A 17,157-nucleotide genomic window follows, 5' to 3' on the forward strand; every position below is an offset into this window, starting at 1 on the left:
GCTGCTCCTTCTCCTATTCGTGACAAGCCAGTTTTGACATAAAGGATAGCGTGTCCAAAAACTCATCTCCTCACACATTAACAACCAGTGAGAGGCATGACAGTGTGGGGGGGGGGAATGCATCCCGGTTAGATAAATACACCACTTGAAGCATACGAAACAACCAAGTCACCCCTACATAATGAATGCTGTATTCACCACAACGAAATTTGAAGCATGCACACAACGCTAATGAAGCGCAACAAACCAAAGGTAATTCCATCCTTTTTCGCCGGTAATCATAGGCCATTTCTAAACACCCGTAGAAATTAGCTCATAACTCTCCAACATACCAAAGCCGATCATCGAAAGCTCAGCTTGGAGAACAGTCACACTATAACCGATTATTATTGGAATCCCATGGTAAGGATTATAAAGGACTATGGGATTATATACATAGATTTCCCGCGCCGCTTGTATGCAATAAGAACAAAACCTCAACAAATACCCAGTAAAGACCAACGGTCCGCGAGGGCCACGTTAACGTCAGTGTTCGGGCTTAGCAAGGCCACGAAAAATCAGCGCGATGCCTTCAGCGGGCCTGTTCAAGGCATTCTTCGGCAAGCTGTAGTTTGCCGACGTGAAACCCCGTCTGATCCGGCCTCCAAGCACCGTCCTAATCCAGCTCTTCTGGAGAGCACCCGCTACCGCAGCATTCCGTCCGCGCCCTGGCACGGCAAGGCCGTCTGTATGCATGGCCATTCATGATGTTCGTGTTCACGTGATGAATGAAGCAGCGGTGATGGCAGAGCCAAGCAAAGGCAGCGAGCCGCCGGGAACGCTGTCGCAAATACATTGTAATGTGACGCACATCGGACGACAGAACGCCCTCTGCGGGGCGTTGAAGGCCCGCTGAGACGGTGACAGTCATGGGTGCCGTCACGCGACAGTCACATGGGGGCAATGTGGCTGCTTTTCGCCTAGCTGATCGCTTTGAGTCCTGTGTCGGGTGCATGCGAATCAAGATAGGTTTACGTTGAAAACTTATGCGTTTGACTAAATATATCTGTCCATGGCACCTGAAAAAGTCACAGACATAAACAGGCAGGTGATTTTGATCACCGCTCGCGTCTAAAGCAGGAAAGTTTACTTTACCCAGCACTAACCCATTTCCAGTACGGCTGTCAATATCCGTGAGACGGATGGCCGCCAACAACAGAACAGATGTTTGAAGGATCTGATCAATTCACCGTCAGGTTTTGTGGCTGGCTTTGTCCCTCGCTTTGGCGTTGGAGAACACGAATTGATCTCATAGTTAGTAATCGGGACTACCGTGGCAACTTGAATACCATATTGTGTCAGCCATCTCATGATCATGAGACTCAGTCACGACCCCACGGAAACTGCTGTAATTATTTGGATAGCACTGTGTCGACATAGCGCCTTGCGTGCTCTCTTACCGCTCATTACAAAGGCTTGCTTTGGAAACCCTTTTACATTGCAGGAGTTTTCCAAAACTTCCCTTAACAGTTTACCACAGCCCTTGCGGCCGCGCCTGACCACTGAGCCCTGCGTGACCAAGGGAAGAGGTAAATGGTGGGACGCCGCCGCGGCCCGGGCAGGCTGTCCCGCCACCGGGTTTCGACCTCGGCGCGTGTGCGGTCGCTCGGACAGGACGCCCGTCCCCGTGGCCGCAACGCCGCTCATGGCAGGCGACCGCAGTGCCTCCCGTGACAAAGGAAGGCGCCACATTGTGAGATGAAGGGAGGAGCCAGGACACATAAGAAGAATGATTGCATAAGCAATCGAGCCCACCAGTGACTGAGGAAACATTTTGGCTGCTAGAGGAAAAACCTAAACACGCTTAGTGAGCTAAAAAGGTTTTTTGATAGTGATAAGCAGTCAAGCAGATACACAGTCCGCCACATTGGTTTTTAAACGGAAAATAAGAGCGTTTGAGGACGAATTCTGGAAAATTGGACTAGCAGACCCAAGCGGACAAGCCAAACCCCGGCACGCGCGCAGAGTAAATATTCGACCAAACACGTGGTGCTCTACCTCTGACAGCACTTGCAGTGTCCGACCGGGAACGATCATCCGGATAATCCACGTTTCATTTGCTTGGCTTCAGCGCACATCGTCATTCTGGGGTCAATTCCCGATGCCCAGGTCGTCACACCGCCTGCGGTCCAGACATGCTGGTCCTCGTCACCTGCGACTGTGACGACCCCGCCCCACACCGGCCGTCGACCGCCGCCCCCTCCCCGCGCACCCCCCCCCCCCCCCCTGCCACGCGCACCACCTCAGCCTGTCAGCGGGCGGCGTACCGACCAGCCGACACCCGACCCGCTCCGCCGGGCGCCGATGCCGGTCCGACACCGTACACTGCTGATGCACCTCGCGGAAGCGGAAGCCAGCGGCGGCGGCGCGGAGCCGAGCGGGCGCTGGTGTCAGCCCGAGGCGCCCACGCCCGTCCACCCCGCCTGCCCGGCTCCAGGAGGCGCGGGGCGGCGCGGGGTGGGGTGGGTGATGACAGGCACCGCTGGCGGCACCGGCCAACGATGGGCCGCGAAGGCCGCAGGACCAGACACAGCGTCCAGCAAGTACAGCAGCTATGGTTACCATTGGGAGAAGTCGGCTCCAGATCACGCAACAAGAGCGGCAAAGTGTGAGCTGGGATCCCTGAAATCCCTCCGGCCAAAAGGTTCGGAAAACTTGAAGAATAAAAAGATGATGTAATATTCCAAGGTTGGCTGGTCAACACGTATGAAAGATTATGCACACAGATATATTTATCTGCCAGATATTGTTAATTCCCATTGACCACAAAGGAAGACTGCAAAGCTCTTTCATAAAATGTCAACTTTACATACGTCTTTTTTGCCTGAACACCGTCATGGGGAAAGCTGGCTTTACCGATGAGGGAAAAGATACACAATTTGATTTATTTGCTTAATGACTAAATTTGGGTACCAATAACTAACATCTATGAAACAGTTATTAGATACAAAGTCCTCTTGCTCAAACAATCACAATTGTCACGGGGTCTCTAAGATCTGTCGCAAAAACATAAAGATTGCCATTGTGTAAAATAAGGTTGTTGGTACTTGCGACGTCCTGGCTTTGGACTACCGAGGGACATGCGCGTGAATTTGGCCGACCAATCAAAGATACGCCAAGTGTTCCAACACGAATGTCAACGCTTTTGTTAGTTCACATAACTCAGGCTGCATTGACATTATATGCACACCTGGACTTACTAAGGGCTTTTGTTGTTCTCAGACTCAAGATACAGACGGGTAGAGCTTTCTGGTCTCTCTGACTTAGTTTTCATTCTTCAAATCATAAAAAGACGATATGACGAAATCAAGCATCATGTCTACGGCGTGACGCATACCAGACGCGGCGCGACGTGACGCAAGCGTCATCTATGCCTCGCACAGTGCAGCCACCTATACCCTCACCACGTACACAAACTGCCAGTGCGCGCGGCCGCCACCAGGTGGCCGACTGACCTCGAGCTCCTGCAGCGTCTGGGTCCACTGGTACTTGTCCAGGTCACAGCCATTGCCTGCGTTAGGCTTCAGCTTGCCCTTCGACTCCTCGTCACTTTCGTCCCCAGACTCGGCCTTCTTGTCCTCGTCCTCCGCCTTCGCTGGGGCCGTGGCCGCCGCCCCCTTCGCCTGAGATGGAGGGAACACACTGCAGACAACCGGAGTACGAACACGCGCGAATGAGCTGCCTAGCTCGGGGCTGGTGGGGTGCACTTACTCCCCAATAATGTTGCTGTAGTAGCGCAGTAACAACTAACAATTACTGCGGTCAGGAGTGTGCTGTGCACATACACTGAGAGGAGACAGGCAATGAACTAAATAACAGACAGGCCCAGACCATTTGGCTGTCGAGTTTCTCCCCGAAAACATAAGAAGAGATGCACTGAGAAAGTGCTCTGCTGCCATCCAGTCATCTTTCCCCACACGTTCTGGCAATCCACTCCAAACTGGCTGAGTTCCCGAACTTAAACCATTTAACCTGCACACGTCAAACGCATTTCACGCATTCCCATCATGCAGCCATAATGCACATGAAAATCATGCCTTAAGGACAAGGAAAACCGAATTCCGGTAACAGCTACAACTTGACACTGATCCAAGCTAATCAATGTAAAGAGCTTTATCAGGGCTATGCTTCCTGATAAGCAGGCCCTGAAGAATGCTATAACCTGACAACATGCATCCCAACTAACAGAACAGTTATTGTGTTAATTGGCATGCCATGGTGCGCATTTTAAGTTAGCCGTGAAATTCTAGCCAGCGACGCCACATTGTCTCCATGCTGACAGCATTGGTGATAACGGAGAAACAGCCTTCATGCGGCCGCGTCTCCCCGCTCTAGCTGCACCTTCTCGTCCAGTTCGCGCTGGATGCGGGCGGCTTCCTCGTCCGAGACCTCACGGATCTGCGGCTCCTGCTGCTGCGCCTGCTCCTGCTGCCTCTCGCGCTCCAGGCGCTCGCGCTTCTTGCGGTCGGCCTCCTCGTTCTGTCGCCTCTTCTGGTCCTTGGCTTCGCGAGCCTGCTGTCCGTGCTCCAAGAACTTGTCCAGCACCAACTGAAACCGAGGCGCCGCGCACGGTCAGGCCCGGCGCCCTGCCGCCCGGCACTGAAGATCCGGGAGTCCAGAGGCGAGAGCCAGGTGGAGCCAGCGGCGCGGAGGAGACGGGTCACTGAAGACCCGGGAGTCCAGAGGCGAGAGCCAGGTGGAGCCAGCGGCGCGGAGGAGGCGGGTCACTGAAGACCCGGGAGTCCAGAGGCGAGAGCCAGGTGGAGCCAGCGGCGCGGCGGAGACGGGTATTTGCGGGCCAAGCGTGCAGGCGAATCCGCGATACAAAACAGGTCCGGCACACACAAAGCTAACGCCACAGCCAAGTGCCAAGCCCACAGCCTAAGTGGCATCTGAGCATGACGCGCGGCGCCCGACGGGAGCTAGCCTAGGATCATGATGCTCGTACACACTGCCTAAAAAAAAAAAACGTCAAAGCCCCTTCAAAAGTGTGGATCATGACATCATAGTTGACCAAGCCAATGTTCTATTCATTGAATTTGATGCTTTGGGGAACGCTGGCACCAGTGAGGTCATTTTGCGCCCAAAATCAAGCCTCAATTAAACTTTAAGAACCATGTGGCGCTATGTAACGTAGCGCCACATGGTATATCACGCGACATAAGCAAAGCCCAAAAACAACTAGTTCATTTCCTAGTAATCTATGGCAATAAATAATGTCCTGATGCATGATCAGAAACGCACCGTCGGTAAGCACAGATCGCACACGCGTGACATATGAGCTGTCTTCAAGGCCCCCCCCCCCTCCTTCCCCCTGTAAGTGAGATAACCTCGAACGCGTATGAGGTCCTTGTATTAGACTGGGCTCGTCGCGCCTCGCCTCAACCTAACAGCTATGATCTTTTTGGCCATTTTTCAGGGGTCAGGGTTCAACATTTGAAAAATGAATGACTGAAGGCCAGTGCATTCATTCTACATTGCTCTCCCATCAGTAGAACTTCTGACCTGCTTTGCTGCTTCTTCAGTTGCTCCTGTGTAAAAATCGGTTTTCCGCGCCAGAAAGCTGAACACGGTGTCCAGCAGCTGAAAGAGAGCCAACCAGTGCACTAACAAGACTGATAATGATCTGCCACTCAACATATGTGGATTAGGAGGATGAGTCACCATCAATTGCACAGCCATTTTCAGTTCCACCGAAAAGAAGTGGGCAGCTACAACTGGAAGCATGCCACAGATGTGCATGCAAATGTTAAGTTGTTGGATGAGATAAGATGGCTACATGGGTATGAGCTAGACCATTGTTTGTTATTGAAGCTAAAAGACAAGGATTCAATTATCTTTTCACCACTGTGTAGAATGGAGAACTGATGGAAGGACTGTGTCCAAGAAATGTAAAATACAAAGATTTAGATAGAAAGACCGAATACTGATCACCTCACGCTTTGTGATAGCTTGTAAACTGGGCTCCTCACCTCCGGTATTCCACCTTCATGCTGCTGAGCCATAGCCAGGAGCATTCCATCGAACCTCTCCTTGTCCATGGTGCTGTCTATGGCACTGAACACTGCAAGAAAATCCAAGGAAACTGATCAGCAATTCATTCAGCAGCAGAATATACACGGGTCAAACAAGGCATGACAGAACTGTTGCCTACCAAAAATGCTTACGGAATCTTACTTATTGGTTGAATCTCTTGAGAGTACAGGACACAAACTGATCTCTGCAGAATGCATGGTACTCTGTAGAGTTGCCAACTCCTTATGGTGTTGCCTAAAAGACTGCTCAATATCATTCATAAGATGCAAAATTATAAAAGCATGAAAGCCAGGAAACTGAAAAATACTTTGCTTTCCTTTCTCTTTCTAGTGTGGTATTAGCATGTGTGCAGAACAATGACACCTTATTTTATCATGACACAAAACCTTTGACAAAAACACTTATGCTTTAACTGCAAGACATGTTCAAATGTCTTATTACTGGTAGAGGTGAGCATGTCAAAAATGTCTCGAACACAGCAGTAAAAACAGTTTTATTCAAAAACCTTCTTTATCTAAGCACAGCATGTCTTACAATTACCCACTCCTCCACCCACCATGGCTGCCTGCCACAGAGATGTTGCTGCTGGTGACAGGCTCAAGCATGTGGCTTATGAGATAGGAGAAGCTGGCCTAAGATGAATTTTCAGTGACAATACATTGGCAAGGATTAAGAGTCAGCTCAGAGTGGACTGGCTGCATCATGACAACAAATGGAATGGGAAAATTGAGTGGAAATTGTTGCATAATTCAATGGAATTGTTTAGCTGACTTCATAGAATAAGGGATTTTAAAGCAAGCTTCCATGGGTGGCATTATGTGTCAGGCAAGTGTGGAAGGCTCCACAGCAGCTTGAAAGCTGTTCCATGGCAACTACGTGGAGCAACTGATTGAATTTTAATGACATTTGAGATATTCCAATACACTGTTTTATAACTTACAGTGAACAATACATTACAAAATGCAAGAAAATATGCCAATATATTTTTGCTTCCAAGAGGCTGATTTCCTTCTCTCAATCTAATCATTAACCTGCCCAAATAATTAAGAACAGGTGTCCCATGCACACTGCTACAAGTCCTTGGTTACCATCAATTTTGTAGACTGCTACATTTAATTAAAAAATGTCTTACATGTGAGTTTGAATGAAAACAGAAGGCATCTTGATCCATAGACATGGATTTCCCATGCCTGCCCTCATGGTCTGCTTCTGACCCACACAACTTCAAGAACATTCCACCACTCATGTTTAAAAATACCTAGCTGGCTGTCCCTAGGCACCTATTAATTCATTGCACCTGTGACAAAGTATATGTTTAAAACACTGCCTTTTGTGGACTATTATGTCAATCTGATTGTCCAATTTACTTTTAATCAAATGGATTGCTACCAAGTGAATCCAAGGCAAGGACCCTTATGAATCAAAGGTCATCCAGCAACCAGGCCATAAATGATTGAAATGATCTTTTGCTTGTGGCATTATCAACCACCATTGGACAGCTTAAGTCCAGACCAAAATTAAGTGAGCTAACACCACGCATGGCATTCCTTACCAAACATGCCCCTAAAATGAAATTGTTTGGGCACCTGATTGGGAGCTGAGTGAGACTGGGATTGACAAGTCATGTGGCCTTTGTATTCCTAATTACCATGAGGAAAGGTAAGGCAAGGCAACTTATTAATATGCCATTGACCAAAAAATCCCAGTCAAATACCTTGGATTGTTTAAGACAATCGCCAAAAAGCACCCTCAGAATGTCATTGCCTGTAGCAAGCGGGCGAGCTCCGAGGCTCCAACTACAAGCCGGTTGGCTCTCCACTAAGTTCGCCCTTGCTTGACTTCGCTAGCGAATGAACTTATCACACACGTCTGCCCCAGCCCGACTACCTATCGTCATTATCTGCGTAGTCATTTACCTGATAATCCGGTTAACTATTCCACACCCTCGCAGCGGCACACACGCGACCAACTTCAACCAAGCACGCGGGGACCGCAGGGTGCCGAGAATGTTCCGTCATGTAAACATTGAGCCTGTTCGGATTGGAGCAGCAAATGCTGCCACACCAAAATGAGGCCCCAGTTAAAATTTGGTTGGCTGTGTGCCCACATCAGTATCTTGACAGTGAAAAAGTTTATAGTAGGCAAATAGAAGCGGCCTATTGCTCGTCAAAGTAGTATACTTAAGGGTAAAACATCTTGCGTATTTTATAGATTCCATGACGTCATTTTCCCGTGTGGTGTGCCTCATCGACCTCGACAAAATTGTCATAAGGTCAATGGGCTCAATAGTCCGATAGTGTTAGGTGTATTGGGTTTTTGTGTACAAAATGTGGATCAAATCGTATCGTCTACGTACCGGTTTTGCCCCGCTGTAAGCAATATTAAGGCATTCAGCAACTGGTTTTCGGCGTCATGAGAGCTCTTACGCCGAGTTCCAGTTCGAAGCTCAATGCACCGGTTGGTCATGCTGAGATCTCTGAGTGACATTTGAGATCACGGTCCTACGGGTGAGATCTTTCATATGGCATAAAGCCAGCGTTGTGGGCCTTTCAGCAATCTGGTCTCTGACCGAAATAGACACCCACATTGTCTCAGGGGTCATAAATCGGTGTAAGAGGCGCTCTGAATGATGTTTCACGTTACGGCCCTCCGGGGCGAGATCCTTTACGTTGATCATTTATGTATGTGGCCCACAGCCAACCCTTAGAGTCCTCAAGCCCTCTATTCTGGCTCTTGATCATCGGTCTCGGTGAGCACCCCGGAGGAGTCCAGGCCCCTCCTCGGGCCTCATGGAACACTGCCCTTGGCCGACTCGGGGCCCCCTGCTGATACATAACTCCCCGTTAGGCACCGTGGGCCTGTAACAGATACAGGGACCCGACCAGTGTATTTCGCTGGCCTCGGCTTTGTCGTTGCTTGGGAAGTGAGCTCTCAGGCCCATACCGATACGCAGCCGACCGTGCGGCACTGATGTTGCCTGGCCAACATGTAGACCCTGATCGACTCGGGGGGTACCCAATCGGCGCAAAGTCACTTCGAATTTCACCGGAAGGACTGTCACCGCGGCCCGGGACCCATGAAAAGGCTATGGCCAGCCCTTCATGCCCTTAGGCCTTCTGATCGGACATTTCATCGTCGGTCCCAGTGGGCCTTCCAGGCTCTCCCGGGACGCGTGGAACACTGCCTCTGGTCGACACAGGCTCCCTTGCCAACACAGGACCCCTGCTAGGCACTGTGGGCCCCTCACAGACGCTGGGGCCTTGACCATTGTAAATCGCTGGCCCCGACTTCGTCCCTGCTTGATAAATGGGCCCCTGAGGCCCATGCTAATACAGAGCCGACTGTGCAGTGCTAGTGGTGTTCGACTGGTGTAAAGGCCTGCATCGACTCATGGGGCCCCCGATTAGCGCACAGGGCCCTCTGTCTGGCGTGGAGTACCCGGCACTGCGGGCCAGGACCCCTGAATACCATCTCTGGCTAAATTTGGGGCCATTTGGGCCCCTTGGAACCAAAGAGGTCACGGGCACGTACCCCCTGTGCCCCCTGCCTGCGCCATTGATTGACAGTACTGACAGTATCAATAATGATTGTTCTATGGCATCGTTTAATTGCAGTAGGTACTTACCTCAATAAATGCTATATTGATAGTGTCGTCAATTCAACCAACATTTGCTTTATAATGTTGAACCAAAACCTCCTAGTGTATAGGAGGTCGATTACTCTCTAGCCACTGAACTTATTATCTGCTTTACCGACAGGTTCCACAAAGGCGCTTGCCCTTTACCCTATTAGCTGTGTAGGGGGCATCTGCAAATATCGGTATATGATTTATTACGGAAAGTTTTCAGGTTTCATAGGTTTCAACAAGTTCAGACAGGTTTCATAAAGGCGCTTGCCCTTTACCCTATTAGCTGTGTAGGGGTATCTGCAAATATTGGTATATGATTTGTTACGAAAAGTAAAAATGAGTCAGTGCGCAAGTGAAATGAAAAATAAGAGTTTGGTTCAATTATATATAAGAAAAGACTGGGCGTATACACCCTCCTAAACGGAGGGCGGTTACCCACCGGGCATATATACCCTCTAAAATGGAGGGCGGCTACGCACCGGGCTTTTACACCATTCAAAATGGAGGGTGGCTGCGCAACGGGCTTATACACCCTCTAAAAAATTTTCAGATGGTTGTACGTGTCAAGCATAGCCGGATTGCCGGGATTAGAGGGAAGCAAGTGCAAACATGCAGAATCCCGTGCGAAAAGTCGGCGCCATGCGTGATAGGCATCAAACGATCACGAAATTCATCAACTCACACTGCACCAGTCCTATTATGATCACAAATTTTCTGCCGCCGGGCCCGCATTTCCAGCGGATGATGGTTAGGGTGCTGGTCTCGCCTGTGGTATGTCCGGGTTCGGATTTCGACTAAAGCCGCTGTTAAGTGGGTGGTTTCGTGGTCTTGCGGCGCGGCGTGATGATGCCAACTCGCTTCGCTTCTAAGCGGAATGCATTCTGATTCGGGCTTTTATATTGGACGGCAGCGTAGTTTCTTATGCCAGGGTAGAACTAAAGCTAAAGAAGACTCCCTCTGCAAGAAGCAGTTAGCGGATCCAAAAAATGTTATGGATTTGGGCTACGCGGCACGTCACTCCTGCTGGCCTCCTACAGCGTACACAGCTCAGTGCCCTGTCCTCCAGGTTACGCGCCCCCTCGCCGTCTTCCCGTTCGCCGTTGAAGCGTCGGCTCATCAGAACGTTACGGTCTGACGATCTTTTTTGAATACAGAACCGGTTACCATGCATCATCATCACGACCCCAGGTGCATGCTTTTATCGAGCTCACTTGCGAGTGTCACCGTCTAGCCTCCGGACACGCATGGGTTGGATACGCGTCCACGTACGGCTCCTTCAGGCTCTTGTTTCAGCTGTTTCACGCATGACTGCATGCACTTGTCACACCAACCACGTGGCCATGGGTTCCTCCACAGGCGTCGGAAGGGGCGACCCCGCAACATTTTTACAGGACGGGCGTGGCAACTTCATGGAGACTGCGGCGTGGTTTTTGCACCAGGATAAATGGTTGCTTCAGGTGATTGGTAAGCGATGGCATGCGTATACTGAAACGTTGTAGTCGTTGTTAAAAGTAAAAATTAAGGAAGGATCGACTCAGGAGCAGTGTGCCACGTGCTCGCCTTCGGACGAATCAAATGGATCCAGCTCATGCCGCTGCCGCTTTTGCCAGTCTAAACGCGTCAAATCAAAGAACGCTTGACTAAGCTCAGAAAAGCACCATACACGGTGGTGGTGCAGAGTGCAGACCTAGGAGTGAGTGAACTCTGTGATTCTCAAGCAGTTCATGGTTAGAATGATATATATATATATATATATATATATATATATATATATATATATGCTGTTGCAGAGGGCCACTGGTAGGGCGGGCGCCGTTCGGCCAGTGCAAGGCAGGCTCGAGGCGAGGGGCGCGGAGCTCACTCACAGCTCCGGCTGGTCGCAAGGTGGCTGGCCGGACGGCGACCGTGCCGCGCCTCCGTGGTGCCGACGCTTTGTAGGCGGGCTGCTCGCGCCGTTCATTTCCCGCCGTATGTCGCTGCTGGGCTGAGCTGAAGATACTAATGGAAAATGGCTGAGAAGTGGGTGATTTGCTGCAAGCGCTTCGTGTTAAGGTCATTAACTGGGCAATGAAGCGAGCTTGGAGGTTCTGCTTATGTCCATTTAATTCCTAATGGCTATGTACATGCACTGCCTGTGGGAGTCTAGCAATAGCTTAGAATAACACTGGTCACAGCTTGCCGCTGAATCTTCAGACTCATCATGGCCCTGGGAGACAGAATGAGACAGGTACTGACGCGTGGCAACGTCCGCAACAGAGAAATGCTGGACGAGAAACGCTCGCTGCTCGTCTCCTCTGTCGTGTGCTCACGAAGGGGTGCTTAAAAGCGCGGCGTCAAGCAGGCACCACTTCTTGGCGACACGCGACCACGCCACGTCCAATGAAAAGATGCCTGCTGAGGTTCAACACATGACGTCTATTTAAAAACATGTCCACACAACATGACATACTGAACAATGGCGATGACCGGCCAACAAGGGAACGTGGCACTGCCGCTGCGCGCTCGGGTCAGCCGGGCCCCTCCCCACGCAGGGGGAGGGGCAGGGGTCGCGACGCATCACCACTGACGTCGTCGCGACCGCTGCCGGCTGATGAAAAGACTAGTGGGTATCCTCCTGGAAACGGACACGGCGCCGTGTTAGCGGGGTTGGAGACGACGCTGCGTTCCGAGTGGGCGGGGCTCCGAGTGTTCGGTGTCTGTGTTTTTAGCATACGTGGGTGGAGCTAATTCGATATAGCAACAGACACACATGCTAAAACGTTTCAAATACGCTAGAATGCCTGGTAGATACGCTCACACAGGTAACTATGCATTAGTATGCGGAATCCAGATTACGTGAGCAATGCCTACAATCCTGCTCTGTAATCTAGTATTTTTTTCATTCGTAGTTATGCCCTTCAAACAATTGTTCATGCAAAGCAACGAATAAGAAAGTTGCACGAAAGACGTAACGATTCGTATCAACTCATCATATCACCGACGATGCATGACCACGAACATGATGCATGGAGTAGAAAAGCACAAAGTACAGCAGAGAATGTCTAACGCCTCCACAAACTGCTGCCATGAAACGGTTTTCACTTTTGTTGCAGCCGAATTTTTCATTTCAATTCTCTTGCAATGTTGTTGACACATTTGAACCGTTTTCACATCATTTCTTAACGTGGGAAAGGAAACTATGTGAGTAAAGAGGAAATAAGTGAATGCATCGTGATGTGCACCAGAATTTCTTTTCTTTTTATAACGGTTTCCGCCTCTGACTGCCAGCGCTAACCTGATCCGCTCCTCCGACGCTGATCCTGTCCTGAGTGGTGTCGCTATTTAGTGGCCGTAGCCCTTGTCGTCCTCGGGCTGCGTGACGTAGTAGCCCCACGGCGCGAAGTACTCGTAGCCCACCTTCTCCTTGTTAGGGCCGCGGTAGGCCTGCACGCGGACACATCGTCAGCCGCCAGCGAACACGCGTACAGAAGCATGCAAGAAGTGGGGACGCGACAGCCACTGATCTACTGAAAATATTTCGCCCCAAACGGTGTCGTTTTCATGGAGTCAAATCTGAGGGGCTTGGATGCTTAAATGGCAAAGCTATGACTAACGCTCTCCGCGGCATTCACCGTACTAATTTACCTGACAGTGATGCCAGGTAGCATTGGCAGCGCGGAATAAGACGAAACATATCGGAGAATACACCGGGTGAATTTTTTAATGTTACAACTTAGCCTCAGCCCCTTAGCTGTAACGACGTCACAACTAACCTGGATTTTGACTCTTCCATTTGAGTAGGACGGAGCCGGCTTGTATCCGCCCTGGGGGAAAGCCTGGACCAGGGCCAGCAGGCAGGCCGCGGCCAGAAAAACCAGCATCAACTGCAGACAGAAACATCGGTCAGAGACAATCGCGCTCCAGACAGTAACATCGGCCAGCGACCAGTCCACCTCACCGGCAGTGGAGAACAGCACATGTAACGTGGCCCGGAACCTGCTGTGAGCGTGGCTCGTCAGGAGACGCCTCCGCCAGTTCTGACCGACGGGGTGCTGACGTTCCGCACCACAGAGCCCCAGCAACCGCGGCCTACATCAGCCGACCCAGATCCGCCAACGGTATGAGCCCTCACTCCAGCGCCATGCCATATATATATATATATATATATATATATATATATATATATATATATATACGTGTGTGTGTGTGTGTGTGTGTGTGTGTGTGTGTGTGTGTGTGTGTGTGTGTGTGTGTGTGTGTGTGTGTGTGCGTGTGTGTGTGTGTGTGTGTGTGTGTGTGTGTCCGTGTGTGTGCCGCACCAGCGCACAGACTGAACACCAGCTGCGAGACACTGCTCCAGAACGCCTGCCGGGTCCGCGGCTCTTCACCCCTCCCGTACACAACACCGGCACGAGGCACGGAGCGCGCGACACACGCCCCGGCGGCGCACCGACAACCGACTCACAGCTCCGGCTGGTCGCATGGTGGCTGAGCGGACGGTAACTGTGCCGCCTCTCCGGAGCGTCGACGTTTTATAGGCGGGCTGCTCTCGCTTTCTTTCGCGACGCGCGCCGCACGTCTCGGCTGGGCTGAGCGGAGGATGCGAACGGAAACTGGCTGAGGCGTGGATGATTTGTTGCGAGTGCTTCGTGTTTGGGTCGATGATCGGGCGATCAATGGGGCGTTTGCCCAGGTACCTCTGTGGCAGAAGCGGTCGATTCGGTCGGCCAAAATAGCAACCTATAGCAGATGCACTTTTATTCAGAGCACGTGTTAGAAGTATGTTGGTCACGGTTGACGACAAAAAAAAAATGCAGAATTTTTGTTTTGATGTACAAAGTCTGAAAGATTTTTTGAGACCACGGCTGCTGACATAAAATGTGCGGCAGTAGACAACATGACATTTACCGGCTCGGTGAAAGCATGTAGTAGATAAATTACCGTGAAACATGACGCAAAGTTTCGTAACGCCACAGAATCCTTGCGTTGGCGCTATTTTACCTCCGCGTATCTGGTACCGCCGTTAATGCGCCACCAAATGCTACGTGGTCGGCAACCAAAGGCTGCCTCCTGAGGAGGAAAATTGGCTCCCACGCTCTTGCAAGGTCTCGACGTCGAATCAGACATTCAAATGGCAATATGACAATCTATTGTCCTAGCTCATATTACTGGTAAGCCGGTAAGTTGGCATCTACCACATCACCGACCACGTCAAAGGTCGCGCAAAGTATCTCAAATTTTAACCAAGCTTACTAGCAGCTTCAGGGCCTTTGAGCACCCGTGTAATGGGCGCACAGCTCTGTAGCACATGCTTCAAACAAAGACGCGTCTTCTTGCCCGATGGTATCACCTCATTGCACCGTCTGCGACCACGCTATTGACATTTGACACTCCCATAACATTACCGTCCGCTAGCAGACAGTGACGTTCAAGGTCGGTTTAGACCAAGGTGAAGTCATGTTAAGCTCAGGGCAACTGCTTGCGTGTATACGAATTTCTAGCGTTTCTGTGTACAAGATTACGACACATGTTGGTAGTTGGTTTGGAGTCATATTAGTTCTATTGAATTTTGCTTCATACATGGGCTGCCAAGTCCTTTTGGCCTAACAGTTTTTATTAGGGTTTTTCGGTGGTTGTAGACCGGTGGTTTCGGGTTCAGGAACACTGGCGAAGTAAAGCACGCTGCGCGAGGGCTGAACTCACCACCCGGGTCGTGCCGTTCCGGCTCATAGGATAACTCTGCATCCAGCACTTTCGCCAGACAGGACCGCAAAGGGTGTGACATGCCTCAGAGCGACACGACATGTCCACCCGGACCACGTGCGCCCTGCTTGGCCAGGTGCCAGCTGATATTTCCACGCTAATCGGGCGAAACCTAGTGTTACTAAACTACGAGTGCGGAACTTAACCGCTAGACCATGGAAAGGGCTCATGGGTCGATTTAAAATAACCTCTGTTGGTGGCCTGGTATGACCTCGCAAGGCCGACCCTATTTGACCCGCCACCAAACCAGGCAGTAATTTACATAATTTGCATTATGAGGCACTAGCAGTCAAACTATGACCGGAAACTACACATTGCTCCCCGGGAAAGTAAAGTAACATTCACGCAGGCCTTCGCCGACTATAAATCCACCGCTTAATTTCCTACGCCACTGCTGCGCGCTTTTCTGTGTCATTTTGTACATAGCTGCTGTAAGTACCCACTAAACGACAAAGGAGTCCTCCGGAGAAGATTCTGGAGATTCTGGAGAAGAGGTTCATTGCATCCGAGAGGGTTACCAAAAACCCGTAAACCAGAACGGTGACGGTCCCAAGACGGCCGAACATCAGCTGTTTAGATTCCTGAAATGCCAGAAGGGGCACCGACATAGAAAAGATCCCCAGCCTCGGACGATCCGGAAAAAAATGAGGCCGTCAAAACTTAAATGTGCTGTGTGGGCCACGAAGGATTCTTGAAATATAACTGTTGCCACGATATGGAGGCTAGAAAACGTTTCGAGATGAATCATGGCGTCTCACTGCATTTATGAAACGGATTTTGCAGTGAATCCCATACTCCTGTGAAGGACCCGACAACATCAGCGGTACCAAGGCGCCCCAGTGCCTTAAACTTCAGGTAAGCTGTACCCTAAAATGGCAGGTAAGCCAGAGCCTTCAACGTCAGGTAAGCCATGGCCCAAAACGGCAGGTAAGCCAGAACCTAAAACCCCAGGTAAGGCATTACTTAAACGAGCCTATATTTGTGCCAGTCATAATTTGTGAGGGCTTTTTCTGATTTGCTCTCTAAGATACCTCATTTTTGGCACGTTCCATTAGGCACTTCACCTGTTAGTAGGGGTATGCCAATATTTATAACGGGACATACTTGGGTACGTTGACATGTGTGTCGTTTGTCGTCACTGTCACGGCCAACTACGCCTGACAGCTTTTCAGCAGCCGGAAGCTGACAGCTTTGACGGTCTTCCGGCAATTGAGAGCTACAAGAATGCACCGGATTTTAGTTTTGCTAGGTTATATATCAGACGCAAGAAGAAATGGTTCGTTATCAGAGACATATGGAACTGACAACGTTGTGCAATAAGAACGATCAACAGCGTGGATCACACCCAGCCTCTCGACTCGGAGAGGCAGGTCACGCCTAACGTCCCGACTCAGAGAGGCAGCTCGCCCCAACGTTCCGGCTCAGGGGAGAAGCCTCGGCTTGAAGGAACAGCTCACGCCTAACGTCTCGGCTCGGGCAGAAGTCTTGGCTCGTGGAGACGCCTCGCATCTTGCGTCTCAGCTCGAGGAGCGTCTCGCCCTGACGTCTCGACGTGTCTCAGCGTGGCAAGAAGACCTAGCGCCCACCGGCTGCCGTGGGACCATGCCAAGGCTGTGAGCGTCCCCTTAGCCGCTGGGGCTACCCTGGCCATTTATCGTCGCATTGGAGAGAAGGATAGCGCCGATGTCCTGCTTCCCGTATAAAATGGGGCA

At 50.7% G+C, this 17,157-nt stretch overlaps 2 protein-coding genes across 2 annotated transcripts in view; both read right to left on the reverse strand.

Annotated features, from left to right (window-relative positions):
• The window catches only part of nudC (nuclear distribution C, dynein complex regulator), a 69,529-nt gene extending 61,467 nt beyond the window's left edge, over positions 1-8,062 (reverse strand). Inside the window, exons 1-5 of the mRNA XM_037224424.1 lie at positions 7,992-8,062; positions 6,012-6,103; positions 5,545-5,622; positions 4,381-4,587; positions 3,495-3,662 (exon numbers count right to left, since the gene is read on the reverse strand). Of these exons, the coding sequence (XP_037080319.1) occupies positions 3,495-3,662; positions 4,381-4,587; positions 5,545-5,622; positions 6,012-6,080 (522 nt within the window). The 5' untranslated portion in view covers positions 6,081-6,103; positions 7,992-8,062. The remainder of the gene's footprint in view (positions 1-3,494; positions 3,663-4,380; positions 4,588-5,544; positions 5,623-6,011; positions 6,104-7,991) is intronic.
• A 4,036-nt stretch (positions 8,063-12,098) lies between these two features.
• LOC119101150 (uncharacterized) lies at positions 12,099-14,191 on the reverse strand. Its single transcript, XM_037224431.1, has 4 exons — positions 14,148-14,191; positions 13,456-13,566; positions 12,978-13,126; positions 12,099-12,317 (listed from the first exon to the last, which is right to left on the reverse strand). Exons 1-3 carry the CDS (start codon positions 14,163-14,165, stop codon positions 13,025-13,027), a joined length of 231 nt encoding a protein of 76 aa, XP_037080326.1. The 5' UTR covers positions 14,166-14,191; the 3' UTR covers positions 12,099-12,317; positions 12,978-13,024.
• Between the last annotated feature and the right edge of the window lie 2,966 nt (positions 14,192-17,157).

This window comes from Pollicipes pollicipes, unplaced genomic scaffold (assembly GCF_011947565.3).
Source record: "Pollicipes pollicipes isolate AB1234 unplaced genomic scaffold, Ppol_2.1 Scaffold_4881;HRSCAF=5763_pilon_pilon_pilon, whole genome shotgun sequence".
NCBI lineage: Eukaryota > Metazoa > Arthropoda > Thecostraca > Pollicipedomorpha > Pollicipedidae > Pollicipes > Pollicipes pollicipes.

Bases quoted from the DNA above. Each gene is read 5' to 3' on its own strand.
- LOC119101150 (XM_037224431.1), bottom strand. The intron at 13,127-13,455 runs GTTAGTTGTGAC...GTCCGCGTGCAG, and splicing joins ATGGAAGAGTCAAAATCCAG to GCCTACCGCGGCCCTAACAA.